At 35.4% G+C, this 20,254-nt stretch overlaps 1 protein-coding gene across 1 annotated transcript in view; it reads left to right on the forward strand.

Annotated features, from left to right (window-relative positions):
* Window positions 1-8,107: 8,107 nt before the first annotated feature.
* The window catches only part of CADM2 (cell adhesion molecule 2), a 166,736-nt gene continuing 154,589 nt past the window's right edge, over window positions 8,108-20,254 (forward strand). The window contains exons 1-2 of the mRNA XM_027102693.1: window positions 8,108-8,260; window positions 10,914-11,051. Of these exons, the coding sequence (XP_026958494.1) occupies window positions 8,221-8,260; window positions 10,914-11,051 (178 nt within the window). The 5' untranslated portion in view covers window positions 8,108-8,220. The remainder of the gene's footprint in view (window positions 8,261-10,913; window positions 11,052-20,254) is intronic.

A 20,254-nucleotide genomic window follows, 5' to 3' on the forward strand; every position in this document is an offset into this window, starting at 1 on the left:
TAAAAGTAAGAATGGCTCGATTTCCTTCTTTATCTTGCCTGTTTTACAATGTCTAGAGGCATATTTTGACATCATGCGTGTCAATATACTAATTGTGAGGTCTGACAAGAGTTAAGCCCTGAATCTGTGGCCCATTTGAAACTTTATTAGAGCTTATTTGACTTATTTTTCCTCTCTGATTTATTAGGATACAGATTTAATTAGCAAAACAATATTCTGGTACACCAAAACAAAGTTGACCTCACTGAAGCTTTAATTCCTCTTCCTAGTTTTTACCGGTGATAGTAGGTATTTCAGGATAGTAGGTATTTCAGCTGATAAAACAAGGTTAGCAGATTGCCTGAGTCACTTTGGTTAGTGATCAGTTCTAGAGAAATCAGTAGGGGCAAAGCAGAGTAGGCAGCTAGCACAGGTCTAAGTGGATAGCGTTCGGAGAGAAAACAAGCCTGTTTGCAGAAGTTGGGAAACAAAGAAGTGCTGGTGTGGGCAACCTTAAAACAACAAAGTCAGAATCATGAGAAGGATTATATTATTAGTCAGCAAACAACACTGAAACTTGTTATTGAATCAAAATCCATATACAGCATTCTTCGATATATCTTTCTCTAGGCAGAACTTGGCTTATTGTACTGACATATCTAAACTCCCTGTAAGAATCAAGTGGGGACACCTGGATGGGACTTGAGCTGAGAACAAGGAGAATGAAGACTGACATACCTATTGTTCTTTTAATTCCATCACACCAGTGATGTTAAACTTACTTTACAAGATGGAACTTACTGGTTGGAAAGTAATATGTTTATAAGAACTTCTAAATATGTGCAGTGATTGCTTCAGCTAAAGCCTGTGAGTGTAGAATGGTATGCTCTTGGAAACATGCTGACATTGAGAATTTAAGTAGCCAGGATGACACTTGAAATGACTTCTATCATCTTGATGTAGGTTTTTCCTTTAGTACTTGTCTGTAAAATATAGTGAATTATAATAATAAAAATCATTCAGCATATAATATTCACTTAATATATGGAATTTTCTAAAATGATGTTAATATGTACAATTATAGACTATTATTATATATAAAAGACTGATGACCCACATATTAAATTTAACACAATAAAATTTAATGGGCATCTGCATGTATCATGATATGTGTAAAGCCTTGTAGACAATGTAAATATTTATAAATATAAATATAAAGAGATATAATCCTGATTTGGGAAAGTTTTAGGTCAAATGGGTGAACTAGAAAAAATGCAAAAACAATGATGTTGTTATTTGCTGCATTTTAATAGTCTCTTAAAATGATTACATAATGAAATATGTTTTTTATCTTTATTTAAGCACCTTAAAGTGTGACATAAATTATTACTCACTGGAAACCAACTTAGACATATTTGAAAATGTTTCTGGCAAGAAGTATGTGATCACCTTTATAAAGATCACAACACTTAAGAAAACTATTAATTGAAGTATATACAATTTGTATACAATTTTGTGTATACAAATTGCTATTAGGCTCTTAAATGAATAATGTCAGATAAATTCAATAGCACTAATGTTATTAAGTTAATTTGGTTTAAAACTAATTAATATACAACTTATTAACTATGCCAGTAACTTTTGTTAGAAATCAGTATAAAATGTGTGTAAAATTCTCCAAGTAATCGTCTTAGGAATTTTTATTTTACCCAGCATGAATCCCAAATATGCATTTGTATGATTGACGAACTATTTAGAACCAATGATATATTGGGAAAATAATTTTTATCCAGTGTTAAGCACTATTTAATAAACTCTCACTCATTGGTCAGTGCTTCTTATTTGCAGCTAAGATTAAATTCTCTAGAGTTCAGTGTTTTGAACTGTTAAATCACCTCACCAGTGGGTGGCAGGCACCTAATAGCTGATGAGGTGTGGCCTCAGAGTAACCTACTTTTAACTCATTAGCTCATTTTAATCTCTATGGTGTGTGAACAATTACCTTTCATTCTTTTATTCCACATACTCATTTGTTCTCTTCAGTTATTCCTAGGATAATGTTTAAAATCTATTTCTTTCAAGGAAATGTTTGAGGTTTTATTTTTTTTAAAGATATTTAGATATGGGCTTCCCTGGTGGCTCAGTGGTTAAGAGTCCGCCTGCCGATGCAGGGAACGTGGGTTCGTGCCCCAGTCTGGGAAGATCCCACATGCCGCGGAGTGGCTGGGCCCGTGAGCCATGGCCGCTGAGCCTGCGCGTCCGGAGCCTGTGCTCCGCAATGGGAGAGGCCACGACAGTGAGAGGCCTGCGTACCGCAAAAAAAAAAAAAAAAAAAAAAAAAAAAAAAGATATTTAGATAATCATGAACATTCTGTGTGCTCAAACGACAGCACTTTTTTTTAAAAGATTGAATTCACTGCAACCGACAATATTACGATTCTTCTTTTTAGGTTCACTATAAATATATGCAACTTACTCTGTAGGAAGTATGGATTATTTCTGAGTCTCTACTACCTTTTGTGTTCATTTGGAAACCATAAGGTAACACAACAGTAGCTTCAGAGATCACTCATTCAGTATTTCAAATAATTATTCAATGAATGATCACTTTAAAAAAAAAATTTGCAGCATGATGTTTCTAGGTCTTATGCTCAACAGTATCTAAACAAGACACTTTATTTTTCTTGTTTTGGGGGCTTTTCTCCCATGGGGGATGTATCAAAGAGGACTTCCTAATTCAGTTCTTTTTCACTCTGCTCTTATCATATGCAGATAGAGTTTGGCTCTCAGTTTCAATTCAATAGTCATTCACTGAAAACTTGCTGTGCAGATAGTTAGGATGCAGGGTGCTGAGATGTGCAAAACAAGGATCCTGCTCACAGGGAATCCATTGAGTTGTATTTCACCCCTCTTTGGACTTTAAAAGGTTTCCTTTTTTCCTTTCATGCTTAAAATGCTGTGATAAAGAGAACTGCAGATGACATCATAAGTATTTACAAACTTGAAAAGATAAATGCTGTGGATGTAAGATTTGTTTAACATGTTCAGTCCAAAGGGATTTCTCTGGTGAGGGGGAAGTGGGGAGGTGCTGCTAGGAGAACAGGCCCTGAAGATATCTGTACCAGAGATGCCATTTCTATTTTTCATGCCTTTATTGATCCCCTTTCTCTTGAGCCTATAAATATGATTCAGTCTCTTCCTTCCAGAAAAATAGCCTCCCTTCCTTCTGACCCTGGACTGTCTCCTACTCTTCTCATCCAAGAGTGCAATCTGGTTCCTTCTTAGCAACCTTCTCATGATATAGCCAAACTCACCGACACTGTCCAAATACAATGGACACTTTCCAATCTTGAAATCACTTAACTTCTCTATAATAAAAAATGTTTATAGCTACTAAAATAAAATAAAATATTCAGTCCAATAAAAATTTCCTTAGGCAGCTCTTTGTTTTTTGGCAAATGAATTATCAAGGAAATTTATACAATAAATAATCCCTTTGCTAACTGTGTCACTTTCTTCCCTTTTGGGAATATGTTTTCAGGTTTTGAATATCTATTCATGTATTTCATTTCTCTAAATCATATACCTTATACTTTCACTCAATTGTTATTATCTCCGCCTAATACTCAGCAGACTGGGGTACACAATAGGTGACTTACCTATTGATATGGCTAACCAATGACAGAGGTTACATTAAAATACATGTATTCTACTTTTCAGAGTCTAATTTTTAGTCAAACCTGGTAGTAATTATAAAACAACTCAAAAAGTTATAGGATTTGGTAAGCTGAATCGAGACATTTCAGACTTTAAATATTTAGGTTCTCATCTGGATTCCAAACCTAAAATATTTTAATATATCATTGCACATTTGTTTAAATCACTTTACATGTAACATGATATCATAGTTCTCATAATGCAAAGATGGAAATGAATCAGGAATTATTATCCACAGGAAACCTGACCTCATATAAGTGCCTAAAGCAGATCTTCTGATACCAAAGTCAGTGCTTTTAGCCTTACTCCACACAAATGGTTTAAATATGAACATTTTCTATTTGTATGCACTGAGTAATTCAGTTTGACTTCAGTAATATTATGTAGTTATATAGTTTATATATATATATATATATATATATATATAAAATATAGTTTCCATAAAATAGTCTGACCAAAAGAGAGTTAAATTCCTTTTGCCAAGATTCACTAAAAATTGTAAGCTCTGTCTCTCTGTCAGTGCAACCTGTGTTAGAAGAAATGAAATTGAACACAGGGGGTGAGTAACATGTTTTACCCACACAGTATCATTGCAGGAACTGAGGTTTTTCCCTTTTGGAGACTTCTTTTTTATAAAAAAACAAGAAATATGTGATAAATATTTTTTTAAATAAATCATACCTTTGAAAAGTGGTTGGTATAGCATGAGGTCCTATTGGGGAAATGACAAATCTGTGTCCCCCTCTTTTCCTCTAGCAACTGAACAAGGCATATATAATAGGGAGTGTAGGAGATAGTGTACAAAATAGACATTTTTATAAAAAGTCCGCTGTAACTTAGTGGAGTCGCAAACACAATTGTAATCAGTCTTCCTTAATTTTTATAGTTGATAAAAATCAGTTTTGAAAATGTTTGCAAGTGTATATGTCGTTATGAAATTAGAGGTAACAAAGAATGGTAATAGATGGACGATAATCATTCAGGTGTGTGTTATTGAGTAAGTGGGAGGATGATTTTTAAAGTATATTTAAAATCATGAAAATTTAGAATTTTACCAAATATATTTTTTAATTTCCTGCTCCTCTCAGAAAGCATAGAGGAAAGGTATAGGCAATTTAAGAATATATGGCACTTGGGATCCCCTTCTTACTCTGTGGCAAATGTATATAATGAGTTTCAAGCTTTGATATCAAAACCATTTCCCCATTCCATCTAATGTGCATAAAATATTTTAAGCTGAGTTATTATTGTAGATTCATACCCAGTTGTGAGAAATAATACAGAGAAATCCATGTACCCTCTACCCAAATAACATCTTGGAAAGATATCACAGCTAGAAAATAGACATTGACATAGTCCACCAATCTTATTTGAGTTTCACCGGTTTTACATGTACTCGTTTGTGTGTGTGCGTGTGTGTGTGTGTATGTGTTTAGTTTTATCCAGTTTCATTGCATATGTAGGTTAATGTATCCATCACCACAGTCACGATGCAAAGCGGTTCTATCACCACAAGGATCCTTCATGCTGTAGTTTTATAACCACGCTCATATCACTCCCCCTCCCCCTCCACCCCTTACTAACCTTCACCGTTGGTAGGAACTAATCTTTTCTCCATCTCTATAATTTTAGTTATTTCAAGACACTATATAAAAGGATTTCATCTTAATTTATCTATAGAGTTTCTGAGTGTATCACTTTGTATATTTTCTTAGTAGTTGCTCCAGGTATTGAAATGCTATACATACACGATTTATCCCAGTCTACTACTTTTACCACTTCTGGTAAAGTATGGAAACCTTACTTCCATTAGGTCCTTTTGCCCTGACACTTTTTATTTGTTTTAACTATTCCTTCTTAACATGTTGAACACTGCATCAGTTGATGGTATAATGTTTGTTTTAACCATCATATAGTCAGGAAAATGCAGCAGAGTAGTCTATATTGTATTTATCCATATTTTTTGTTCTCTCACTTGTTCTTCCTTCTTGATGCTTCAAAATTTCTTCTTTTCTGTTTGAAGAACTTTAACTTTTCTTTAAGACGGATCTGCTAGAGAAACATGTTTTTAGTTTTCCTCCTTCTAAAAATATATTTATTTCCCCTTGATTCCTGAACGTTGGTTTCACTGGATAAGAATTCACGATCAACAGTTCTCTTCTTTCAGAACTTGAAAAACGTGCCACTGCCTCTGACCTCCATAATTTCAAACGAGGTCATATATTGTCATTTGAAATGGTGTTTTCTTATAGGTAATATGTCTTTCTCTCATGTGCCCAGCCGCTCTGCCGCATGTGGGATCTTCCCGGACCGGGGCACGAACCCGTGTCCCTTGCATCAGCAGGCGGACTCTCAACCACTGCACCACCAGGGAAGCCCTAATTTCACTGTATCTTGATTTGGACCTTTTGGGGTTTATCCTGTTTGAGTTTGCTCCTCTTCCTGATTTTGTATGTTTATTTCTTTTGCCTAATTTGTGAAGTTTTGACCATTATTTCTTAAATTCTTTCTGCCTCACTCTCTTTCTCTTCTTTTGGGACTTATATGGTACCAAGGTTGGATATTTTGTTATTGTCCCACAGGTCCCCAAGATTCTGATTTTTTGTTTTTTTGGTTGGTTTTCCAATCTGTTTTCTCTCTCTTGTTCAGATCCAGTGACTTGTATTGGTCTGTCCTTAAGTTCACTGATTCTATCCTCTGTTGTCTCATTGTACTATTTATCCAATCCAGTGAGTTTTTATTTTGGTTGTTGTATTTTTGACTTCTGTACTTTCCTTTGGTTCTTTTTTTAAATAACTTCTTTAGAATGCTGAGATTTTCTATTTTGTATTTGTTTCAAGATAATTAGTAATTGCTTGTTAAAGTAATTTTATGATGGCTTCTTTAAATTCTCTGTCAGATAATTCTAACATCCGTTTCAACTCAGTATTAGCATCTGTGGATTATTTTTTCTCATTCAAGTTATGTTTTGCCTGGTATTTGGTTTGACCAGTAATTCTTTTTTTATCACATCCTGGACATTTTGGTTATTGTGTTAGGAGACTCTGGATACTATTTACATCATCTATTCTATTTAGGTTCAGCACACAGGTCCTGGCTTACATTTGTGGGCTATGGTTCCACCAACAATTTAATTTTCAGAGCCTTTGTGGTGCTATTTGGTCACTTTGAGTTGTCTGTTTCCACTGGGAGTTGTACTGATCCCTACTGGTGCCACCTAAGGAAGCAAGGCCTCCTGATGGCTCTAGGGGGGATAAATGGTTCTTTAGCTCATCAAAGATCACTTCAAGGGCTGGGTAATTGTTATAAAAGGATTGGCCCACTGCCTGTGCTGCCCAATTGACCATTGTCTCTCAGTAGGGAAGGGGAGTCTCCAGCCTAATGGAAAAAGAGATTGCGTTCCATGACAGTGATGCTCCCGATTGATTCCCCTTGGGGGTGGCCCAGTCTCTCCCGAAGTTCTTGGTGGGAATCCCATTTGCTCTGTGATAAAAATTAGTCTACCTAGGCCACCTTCTGTTGCTAGTTTATGGTTGGGAGAAGCCAGGCCTCAAATGCCTTTTACAATTGGTTAGAGAGACACTGTGTTATTCCTTAGGTTCTGGTATCACTAACCAGTCCCCTTTCCTCTTTCTACCTTTCAGAGTACTCCTTTAGTCACCTCTTGCTTAATTTCTGGTTTTATAGCTGTCCTTAGTGGAGCACATAGTGCTATTTAAGTTTTTTAATGCTTTTCCAAAAATGATTTAAAAGAAGCATAAATAAGCAAGATGCTTAAGAGATCTGTGAAAACAAGTGTTCTGTGATAGAAAAGGTGGTTTGAACCAAAGAATATATTAAAAGTATTTAACAGACAGTACAGCAGAGGCACCAACCAGTCAGAGCAAATTTAATGTCAGGTACAGTACAGGTGTTTTTCAGCTGAAAGTTAGCTCTGATTTAAAAAAAGCTTAACAGGTGTCTCTACTGTAGAGAACTTTCAATATGCTAAGGTTCATTGTTGGTTTCCTAGAAGGAATTGAGCAGTCATAGTTTTCCCAAATTTATCTGGGCATAGAAGTGAAATTTTTTGTTTACAGCTCTTCTTGGCACTGACAACTCATGAAAGACTTTGTGAAGGAAATCCATTTTTGTCACCATCAATATCTACCTCATCCAAGGTATTGTACTTACTAGATGCAATCATTTAATTAAAAAGGTATTTCTCAGAACATTAAGGAATATTTAATTCTACTTAAATCTGATAAAATATTTCAATATATTTAAACCTTCCTTTAAAACATTTCAGGAAACCAGATTTAGACATATGGCCAAAGAAAATGTTTATTGTGTTGTGCTAAAAACATGTAGTCTAACAGTAGCAACTTTTCCTAATGTTGTTATTCATATTTTCAGTATTTTCTTTTTCCAGCTTTAAGGGACAATAGGATCGAGCTGGTTCGGGCTTCCTGGCATGAACTGAGTATCAGCGTCAGTGATGTCTCTCTCTCTGATGAAGGACAGTACACCTGTTCTTTATTTACAATGCCTGTCAAAACTTCCAAGGCCTATCTCACTGTTCTGGGTAAGTGCAAGGGACTAACACCATGTGATCACAAGCCAGAGAGGTGTGTACAGCTACAGCAACATGATTCAATAACAGATCTACACTTTGAGGATCATCAAAAAGCATTAAAAAATCACTTAGTCATTTCCCCCATTTTATAAATAGATAAAGAGGGGTATAAAGATTTGTATGACTTCCCAAGAGCAAACAGCCATTTTGTTTCCTAGCCAGCAATAGACACCAGGTTTCTTGATTTTCAACTAAATTCCTTTGTGTCAAATCATCTCTATATTGTATACGTGGTAATCCTTTTATAAAGTGATAGAATAATGAACATAATGACTTCCATGTGTCTATCAGATGCTCCGCCACCTTATCATCAGTCACCTAATGGGATCTTCCCTAATATCTATTGGCTTCCAAATATGCCCATTTGTGTATTTTAGTGTATTTAAATGACCCTAACATTTCTATTTGTCTTCTTGCCTTTTAGCTTTGTAGTTTTCTAGATTACTAAATGAAGTACATAATGTCGCTTGCGCATGCAGCTTGTAGCTTCTTTGTTTTTTTATTCTCTAAGTATTGGGCCATTTTTCTAAAGGTTATAGTGACACCAAAAAGCAATACATTCATAGAGTTTCTGAGGAAATAAGCTTGCAGCTCACAGCTCTCTGTGCTTCCACAGACGTCAGTGGCCCAATCAGCTGAAATTGCTGGAATTCATTGAAACACACCTGTGTACTGAACAAGTTAGAGGAATTTAAAGATTGATTTTTTTTTTTTTTTTTTTGCCCTTAGCTTGCCTTCCTTTTTTGATAGATAAAGGCATAACACTGCATTTAAACGAACTAATGCATGCTGTTCTTTTGGGTGAGAATATTAAAGTTAATCCTGCTAGTGAATTGGTTTTGTGCATAGGATATGAAATATGTTTCTTTGCAAGTCCCACTGGGACTATTGTATAAAAATCTTTACAAGTTTGCCATTAAGGACAAAACACACCCACTAAATGGAGTATCTCAGGATAGCAGCTGCCTAAGATTAATGTATTGTTCTGTAGAGAGCCAACTTGAGACCCCAAGAAATAGGAAAGTGGCTAATTTCAGTTTATTAAATGGTGATGTGACATGTTTGTTTTTTTTAAAAAAAAAAGCTATATGAAGGTGAACGAAAAGAAAAGAAAGCTAGCCAGCTAATGGAATATGTTGATCTGTCATTTATCTTTGTTGTTCTTGTTGTTTTAGTTTGTATTTCTTTTATTGGCGCCTTCCAACATTCTTACATTTTATTCTTTTCAAACTGAATCAAATAGTACAATAAAGAAACTTTCAGTCTGCCTTTATTATTGAATATTTTTAGAAGAAATTTTAATAAACCTCTGTCATGACAGCAGAATATTATTGCCTCAAAAATATGTAATGTTGTATTATTTAAATCATCAATGTCTATCTCTGAATATTAGTTATCTGCTTATTCATTGGATGATCTGGACTAGAAAAGGTAATAAGTAGCTAGCATTAACTAGCATTAAAAATAATACATGGGCTTCCCTGGTGGCGCAGTGGTTGAGAGTCCGCCTGCCAATGCAGGGGATATGGGTTAGTGCCCCGGTCCGGGAAGATCCCACATGCCGCGGAGCAGCTAGGCCCATGAGCCATGGCTGCTGAGCCTGTGCGTCCGGAGCCTGTGTTCCTCAACGGGAGAGGCCACAACAGTGAGAGGCCCGCGTACCGCAAAATAATGATAATAATAATAATAATAATACATATCATGCTCCACAAAACTGCAATTACATTTCTAATACAAATGACATCAAGAGACATTCTCTAATTTAGAAGAATCAGAAAAATAAGTATAGTTGCAATTTTTAATGAATCTTTTATTCCAAAATGCATTTTCTAGAAAAAAGTACACAGAGGATAAAAATATTTTTTAAGCTTTAAGAATTCTGAAATCAGGAATGAAATGTGCTATTTTGGTTAAATCACAGTTTGCTAAAGAATGAAGAAATATGCTTTGTGGATTTTTTTTTGCCCAGTGCAAACAATCTACCGTTTTAAAGCCCCACACTGGTAAATTTTAAGATATGGTTGTTTTTAAGATTATAAAGAGTATTTCTGCAGGTAAAATTTAATTTAAAAAAACTACTTTAAACGCACTTTAAATGCTTTCTGGATAATATACACACACATATGCATATTTACACAGACACATATGTGTTTGTATGTATGTGTATATATATCTCGCTATATATTTTTTATATATTTTGTCATTTATTTTATTATATAGCAGTTTATTATTATTATGTTTTGGTTTATTATTCTTTTTTTTTTTTTTTTTTTTTTTTGCGGTACACGGGCCTCTCACTGTTGTGGCCTCTCCCATTGCGGAGCACAGGCTCCGGATGCACAGGCTCAGTGGCCATGGCTCACGGGCCCAGTCGCTCCACGGCATGCGGGATCTTCCCAGACCGGGGCACGAACCCGCGTCCCCTGCATCGGCAGGCAGACTCTCAACCACTGCACCACCAGGGAAGCCCTGGTTTATTATTCTTGATTGAAGTTATTGTCAGTTATACACCCAGTTTAGCTTTGCTTCTGAAAGTAGTAGTCGTAAGAACAAATCAACCCTGGAGATTAATGTTTATTTCATTCATTTGCTTAAATTTCAGGTGTTCCTGAGAAGCCTCAAATTAGCGGATTTTCATCCCCAGTTATGGAGGGAGACTTGATGCAGCTGACTTGTAAAACATCTGGTAGTAAACCTGCAGCTGATATAAGATGGTTCAAAAATGACAAAGAGATTAAAGGTAAGGAATGGGGAAAGGTCTCCAAATCAAAATTAATGTGCTGAAACTAGTGTGAAGTGTTAGATCCAGGGCATTTTACATTTTCCTTTTCTTTTTTTCTTTTTTGCGGTACGCTGGCCTCTGACTGTTGTGGCCTCTCCCGTTGCGGAGCACAGGCTCCGGGCGCGCAGGCTCAGCGGCCATGGCTCATGGTCCCAGCCACTCCGCGGCATGTGGGATCTTCCTGGACCGGGGCCCGTGTCCCCTGCATCGGCAGGCAGACTCTCAACCACTGCGCCACGAGGGAAGCCCTACATTTTCCTTTTCAAACCACAGTCACTTTCTGATTAAGTGTAATTTGAACCAGATTTACCTTAAATTAGGTAATTTTACAAGGTATATTAATATCAACTGTGTGCCCCATTTTTCTCTTACGTAAAACAGTTTTAAAATGATATATAACTAGAGACTTTCCTGGTGATCTAGTGGTAAAGGATCCACCTTATAATGCAGGGGACGTGGGTTTGATCCCTGGTCAGGGAACTAAGATCCCCCATTCCGCGGGGCAACTAAGCCCGTGCACCACACCTACTGAGCTCAAGCGCCTTAACTAGAGAGCCTGAGGGCCCCAAACTACAGAGCCCACATGCCCTGGAGCCCGTGCACCACAACTAGAGAAGAGAAAACCCTCACACCACAACTAGAGAAAAGGTTGCGCACTGCAACAAAGAGCCCGAGCATTGCAACGAATGTTTAGCATGCCTCAAGGAGGAGCCTGCGCGCGGCAACTAAGACCCTACGCCGCCAAAAATAGATTAAATAAATAAATAACAAATCTTAAAAAAGAAAATGATATATATCTAGTGGGAAACTTGGATAAATAAATAAGTTAATATATAAAAAACATGTAGATTCGTACTTGACAATAGCAAGTGCTAAGTGTTCATGTTAGATGTGATTATTTCAGAGCTCATCTGTAGTGTTTATATTATAGACAGAGAAACTCCATGAATTATTTCTTCAACTTGTTGGTTCTGAAAATATAAAGTTTTGGGAATAAAACTAGCTAAACATCAATAAATCTGTTTTTCAGTAGCTCTCACACAGGGTAAAATAATGTGCTTGTCTCAGTTAAAATGCACAGAAATGTAAATATTCAGCATAATTTTGCTCTTACTTCATACACTTAAACACACACGTGCACACACACACTCTTTTAGGGTGGATTAAGAAGTTTATAGAGGAGATGGCTAGTAAGTCTGGTAGTGGTTTTTGTACCCCACATACAGAAATCTTGGACCTGACATCACATGTACATTAAAACCCAAATATAAGAATCATCTATTATGCTTGTTAAAATTTTTTCCTATTTATATAGTAATAGGTATTATTCTCAAGGTAACCTTCTAGGAGATAGATTGATGCAAACCATTCTGGTTATTTTAACTTGTAATTCAAGTATCTTACTTAGGCATGGAGGCCCAACAGGTAGAATTGCCTATATTACTAAGAAATTATGGGTTTACAGTCCATACAATTATTCTACCTCTTTTCTATTTTAATTACTTTCTCTCTTTATATTTCTTTCCCCAAACAAGGAACTATCTGTAATTTATCCATAATTACTACCTTTACTTTAGAACTTCTAATAAATACATTTTATTGGACTAACTTTGGAGAAGTACAACACCCATTTCACAAGTTAGATACATCACTTTGCTAAGTTAAACTTGCTCTTATATTCTGCCAGGGCTCAGTACCATCCATTCTAATTCTGCCTTTAGGATATATTTGCTTAGGTTAGTGTGTTAAATGTCTAGTCTTGGTTGGAGCTTTTCTAAATGGACCCTCTACACTGTATCCAGAGTTATCTTACTATGAGGTTCTAATCCAGCCACTTTTTCTGCATAAGCATTTCTGATTGAAAGTCCTAACCTGGAGGATAAGTTTAAAATCCGATTTCCTTGGCCTATAAGAAAGCTCCTGGCAGTGAATTCTTACAAATCAGATGGTTTTCTATGTGAAAGACTTGGTTTATGTTAGAATGTTCTTCTTAAATACTCTCTTTCGGTTAAATTGTTTTATTACCTACATGCATCTCTTTCTGAATTTTGACATAATTAGTTAGTGAGTTAGTTTCTCTTAATTTCTTACCATTTTATTTGTGTTTCGGATAAATATATCCTCAGGGAGGTCAGAGACTAACATACTGGTCATTAATATTGGTTGATTGTTTTTAACGTTGTAGCCTTATGAAAAACGCATAATGTTTTCATTAAAAATATTTTTATAAAATATCTTAATTTTTGACAAATTTGGCTTCTGCTCTGAATGCCAGATTTATTCATAAACTAGGTAGAGAGGGGACTTTTGTTTATATGTAAAAAGATGAAATTTTGATCTTATAAACACTATACTGTTCTATAAACACTATACTGATCATCTGAATCAAGACTAGAATGAAAATCAAGAGAAAACCGTATACAGAATCAGCATTTGGTTCTGTGTTCTACTCAGAAGTAGTGAAGCTTTGTTTTTTCTGTGTTCTTCAATGCATGGCCATTAATAGAGCATTTATTATTCCTACACTTGAATTCATCTATATAGCTCTTTATTTGTTCATAACTCTTATTTTGCATGTTTACATAGTTTGTCTTTACAATGATATGGTGAACTTCCTGAGTTCCCTAAAATGTTTTTATAGGTGTATAGGCAAATATGCTGTATTTAGTATTCTATACAGAATGCACGTTCATTATTATTGCTGTGCTCTATACATGTGAAGTGAAAGTTCGCTCTAAAATCCCTCAGCAGATACACCTCACTGAAAGGAGTGTTCTATCCTTATCTTGCACTCCTGTCTTTTCAGAAATCAAAATTTGACTTCCTATTATCATGTAACAATTTTTACTATAATATCACTTGAGATTTTTTAAAAAGACACTCCCTAGTATAAAGAATTGGAAAAGATAGGCTAATCAAATCCAGTTAAATTCAATTCGATAAGAAATTGTTAAAATGTGTCCCAATTATACAGCATTCTGTGGTGCATGAGTGAATATCCAAATGAAGAAAACAAGAACCTTGACCTGGAGATGTTTAAAATGCCTTTGGGGTGATAAAACCAGCTATGAGGAATACTTTACTATAAAGAGGAATGTATAACATTATGTAAATCCCAAAGTAGTTATTCCAGTCAAGGGAACGTATTATTTTCCATACGTTTTAACTAAGCACTGGCCAGTTCAGCATATTGACACTGTGTTAAGTTTCAGACTCTGTATGATAGAGGTAGGGGCTTTCAAAGTGACTTCTGATTTCAGGAGGAGTCATTGTTCTGTACATTTTTTCTCCATTATTATCTAACATATGAATTTAATCACCAAGTTTCTGGGAGAAAGTTGTTTCATAGTCCTAGCTGATCACATTTTCTTGGCCAGTATATTTCCATGTTAGATTATACAGCATGGTTCTCAAACTATAGCAGGCACCATCATCACCTCCAGGGCCTGTTAAAACTCAGATTATAGGGGCCTGACCCCAGATTTTCTGACTGAGTACATCTGGGTTGGAAACCGAGAACATATATATTTAGCAGTGTGTTGAATTTGTGAGTGATAATGATGCTCCTGTTTGGAGACCACACTGGTGTATAGAGAACAGAATGTTGAGAAGTATCAGTAACATATTGAAGTCTTGCCTCTGTCTCTGAACTTTAGTTTTCTCATCTAATAAATGAGGATCATAAAGCTTGCCTCAAAGTGCTATTGCAAGGATTTCATACAAGCCAATATGTATAAAGTGTTTTCACAGTATAAGGAATCACTGAATATATTTTAGATATTATTATTATCATTATCATTATTATTACTATCTTGAGCAAACCATGATTGGTGAGTTGTAACAATCCCTGAATTAGTCCTAGAAATATAACCAAAACAGAATTATTTCTTTAAGGTATTCACTTTTGGGGGATGGACATATAAACATAAGATCTAACAAGTATAGTAACAGACATATGAACTGGCTACAGTTTTTGTACAAAACAAGAAGCAGAGATGTGCCCTACTTTGTGGCAGAGGTAAATGAGAGTACTCAGTAAGTATATGTTAAATGAATAAGTGGATCTTAAATGATGAATGGAATTCACTGTATGGGTTGTGGGTAAAAGTAGGTGGTAGAGCATTCTAAAGAAAGAAACCATGTGTTTATGCATGTGATTGTTTGAAGGAACTGAAACTTTCTGTTTGATACAGACATGAGAGATAAATGGGAAGGTAGGCGCCAGTTAAGTCATGGAAGATCTTTTACTCCAGATTAAGGAGTTTGGAATTTATTCTGTAGGCAGTGGTGAAACACTTTCTTCTATATGCTTTAAATGGTGGAATGAATAATCATAATTTTCATCTGATTCTCCTTTTTCCTCCTGATGAGTCTGACTCAGAAATCCCTTTGGTGCCTCTGGGCAGCTCTGTATTCAAAACTGCAGGGGGTTTCACTGTAGCTTTTAATCTTCTGTGTAGCTAGGAAGTTGGAAATATTGCCATTTAGTGTAGGAAAAAAATGTGTATTGCCTTCCTAAATCTATCAGTGTCCTGAGAACTTGTATAAACTTTCCATTCCATATGTAAGTTTAGTAACTTGTAGTTTGAGTAGTTATCATCATAAAATCTTAAGATTTTCTTTTCCAGCCAACTAGCTTTTACATGAATGTGTTAGGCAGAATTCTATGAGAACCCTCAATGACCCACATTTTTGTATAATCTTTTCCCCTGGAGTGTAGGCAGGACTTGAGAATATATGTGATATCACTGCCTTGATCATGTTGATCATGTTACCTTACATGGCAAAAGGGATTTTACAGATATAATTATGGATCCCTTTTGAGTTCATCAAAGGCAGATTACTAAGGGAAACCTGACATAATGAGGTGAAGTTTTTATAAAAGATTAAAGAGTCAGACATCCTCCTCCTGGCCTGGAAGAAAGCAAATAGCCATGTGTGTACTGTCTATAGGGGCCATGTGACAAAGAACTGTGAGTGACCTCTAGGAGCTGAAAGCTGTTCCTGAGTGGCAGCTAGTGAGAAAATGGGGACCTCGGACATACAGCATCAAGGAAGTAAATTTGCCAACAATCAGTGAGTTTGTAGAGGACTCTAAAACCTACATGGGAATCACAGCCTCAGCCAACACCATGATTTCAGCCTGGTGACACTGAGAAGAGGACCAGGATAAGCCCTATCTGGACTCTTAATCCATAGAAATTGTGAGATAATAAATGCATATTGCTTTAGGACACTAAGCTTTTAATCATTTATTATGCACCAGTAGCAGGAAACTGAGATCCAGAAAGGCAGAATGATTTCTCATAGTCACACATCTGACAAAGAATGAGCTTGAATATTCCAATTCTAAGACCCAGCACTTGAACTGGGGAAGAAAGCTGAAGGCTGGAAGAATATTTAAGGGACATTTCAAACATGAATTAGTAAGGCCCTGAACTAATGGATGAAATGGCATTTTTTTAAATGGATGGATTTAAAAGAGAAGACAAATTCCAGGTGAACTTGGTGAATGAGTCTGGGAGATGGAGCAAAAACAAGGGTCAAAGACAACACAATTTGGGTGCCAACACAACTTGGTTAGTGAACATGTGGAAATAAGAAAGGCATTAGGAGAAATTAGTTCAGAAATAAATGATAATATGTTTATTCTTTGAGGTTGAAGTAACTATATATTGGTAGAATCTAAAAGTTAGACTTAGCAGGCTTTTGGAGTTAGGTGACTTATGATTAAGAAAGGGATTCTGACAACACAAAGGTCTATCATCTCTTATGAAGGACATTTTTAGTTTTAGCCTTTATAAATAGTTATTACCCTTTATTTGTGCAGCACACTCCCAACAGAAACCCTCTCAGTACTTCCTTCTGACCCTAAGAATCATGCTATGTAGTGACCTGCATATTCATCAAAGCTTGACTTTGTGGGGAGTCACTGAAGCTTGTCAGTATTGCCTGTAGTATTGCCTGTATTCTACAAGTGTTATTTACTTTGTGTACATTGTTTGTTTCAAATGTTGGACCATCAAGCTTAAACTGACTTTAGCTGTGTTGCCCTGTGTGAACAGGACTCTTCACATACACTTTAGTGTTAATCAAAAATAATGCAGCAGCTCATTTTCAAGTTGGCTAAATATAGTATAATTGTACTATAAGCTACTTAGTAGATAATTTTTCAGCGTTTGGAAACTTGAGAGTGAATTTCTGAATGTTGTGTTTCATAAAAGGTAGGCTTTAGACTGCTCGAATTAGAATCACCTGAGGTACTAGTTAGAAAAATGAAGATTCCTGGTCTCAATGTAGACCTTTAAAATCAGAATTTCTGGCTGTCAAGCCTAGAAGTCCTAATATTTATTAAGTACCTCTGTTGACGCTTAGGCTCACTATAGTTTGAGAATGCATAGAATTAGAGACGAGTAAGCCAAGTATTAATAGATATTCGAAGAAAGAAAGAAAGGAGGTCCTAATCTAATAAGTTTAGAAAATGACTCGATATTCTATGTCCTTTATGAATCTATTCTTAGAGGGAGATTCTCTAAAACTAAATCAAAATGCACTTTAGTGCTTTAACATTTCTGAGAATTAATGCAAATTTCTGTTAGACAACATCTTAGCAGTATTCTTTGGCCATATGATTTTTAAAATTTGTTTTGTGTTTCTTGCATTGAACTTTGTGGAATCTACTTTGAGAAACAGTAATTATATATTTAATTTAAATACTCTCCCTGGTGTTGTAAAACTAGTTTTGGCCTAATACTTCATTTAATGTCAGTTGCACAAAGCATTAATTTAAATAAGTGAAATACTAACATGTAATACAGAGATTGTGAATTCTCTTGAGCTAAACACAAAAGAAAATAAAAAGGAGATATTTGTGTGTCCTGAGCTTAAAGCTCCTGTATCATGTGTGATAAGGATTAATTAAAAGTGTTAGTGTTTAAACTTACAGAGTATACCATATATCAATGATTTTTTTGAGTTCTTTTGTTTAAACTTACCGCTTTGAGAGTGTCCTTGCCATTTAAATATGAATCATGTTGGACCCCGTATTAAATGAGAAAAAGAAATAGCATTAGTAATACCTGTAAGTGAGGTGTGTGTGTGTGTGTGTGTGTGTGTGTGTGTGTACATACCACTTGGGGTTTTCCAAATGCTGTTGACTGTATTACCTCAAGACTCTCTCAAGATACAATGAGATACATAGAACATCTTTCTGGAAAGAGATAAAACAGTTGTTTCATCTGAGTGTGAATGGCTGATGAAAGCAAATGATCACCAAAACTCTTTGAGAAACTTTTAAAAAATGTTTTATTTTTTAAAAGCAACTTTATTGAGATATAATGGACTAAAAACAATCTACACATATTTTATGTGTGCAGTTTGGTATTATTTCACAAGTGTATATGGTGATGAGACCACCACTATGATCAAGATAATGAACATATTCATCATCTACAAAAGTTTGTTCATACACCTTCATAATTCCTTCCTCCTGGCCTTCTTTGCCCACCCCGCATCTCACTTCCAGGAAACCACTATTCTACTGTATGTCATTATAGATTACATTTTCTAGAATTTTATATAAATCAAATCATATAGTACATACTCTTTGATTTATTTCCCTCAGGATGAATATTCTGAGATTCATCCATGTTGCATATATAAAGGTTGTTGCTGTCTATTGCTGATTCATATTCTATTGTATGTATCTGTACTATAATTTGTTTATCCATTTATCTGGGGGTAGACATTTGGGTTGTTTACAGTTTGGGGCCATTGCAGTAAAGCTGCTATGAACATTTGGGTGTAAGTCTTTGCATGTATCTATGCTCTTATTTCTCTTGTGTAAATGCCTAGGAGCAGAATGGCTGGGTCATATAGAAGATACATGTTTAATTTTTAAAGGCATTGTCAAACGATTTTTCAAAGTGGTTGTACTCCTTCATGAAATCCAACTTTTTAATTTTAGTATTATTATTTTTTACTTTTTTGAATCATGCTTTGGTATTATATGTAAGATGTTTTTGCCTAATCCAAGATCACAAAGAACTACTTCTAAAAATCTCATATTTTTAGGTTTTGCATGTATTTTGAGTGATTTTATATTTTCAATGCACTTGTCTTTTCTTTCTCTCAGCTGTATTATTTCTAGGTCAGTTTTGTTAGATTGATTGATCTCATTATAGATAGCATTTTCCTGCTTCTTTGAATGCAGAGTATTTTTTGATTGGATTCCAGACATTATAAGTTTTACCTTTCTGGTACTGAATGTTCTCCTATTCCTCTAAGTATTCTTAAGCTTTGTTCTGGTTAAGTAATTTAGAGTTTAATACTTTCAGGGCTTCTTTTAAATTTCTTAGGTGGGACCAGAGCAGCTTTTATTCTTAGAATTACTTAATTCTCATTACTCAGATAAAATCCTCTGAGTGCCCAGGGTACCAATTATGAGGTTTTTTCAGTCAGGTTAGTTAGAACAGGCATTATTCCCTGCCTGTGTAAGCATCATGTACTATTTCCTCTAATCCTTTTTTGATAGTTCTTGTCCTAGCCCCAAACACTTTCTTCACACAGATACACCGATCAATAATTACTTTGCCAAATACTGTGAGGGACACTGCAGTTGTCTGGAGTCATCTCTTTGTGTAGCTCTTTCATTTTTGATACTCTGCCCTATAAACTCTAGCTGCTGTGGCCTTCTTAGACACCCAGCTCCATCAGCATAACTCAGGGAGGCCACCAGGGTCTGCATGGGTTTCCCTCCACACACCACAGTCTAGAAAATCTCTCAAGGCATTAAGAAGGGACAAATTTTAGGGTTTATCTCATTCATTTTCCATCTCTCTGGGATAACTGTCCATTATTGTTATGTTCAATATCTTGAAAACTCTTGTTTACAGATAAGAGGTAAATCCAACTTTGTTATTCTGCTAGGCTGGAAGCAAAAGTTATTTTGCCTTTGTTTTTGAAATGTAGAGAAATAATACTTTTATCTAAATGGTAGTATGTTTTAATTTTGTCTGATTGCTTATTTGTTTTAAGATGATATAATACATTTAAGGGGATGAACATGAATAAGTGTAAAATGTATCCATACTCACTTTGACAAAATATTTTAGATTAATAATTCTGCTAGTTTTAAAGGTAAAAATTATTTGATTTAGCTA

This window comes from Aethalodelphis obliquidens, unplaced genomic scaffold (assembly GCF_003676395.1).
Source record: "Aethalodelphis obliquidens isolate GAN/ISIS:26980383/991018 unplaced genomic scaffold, ASM367639v1 scaffold1, whole genome shotgun sequence".
Classification (NCBI taxonomy): Eukaryota; Metazoa; Chordata; class Mammalia; order Artiodactyla; family Delphinidae; genus Aethalodelphis; species Aethalodelphis obliquidens.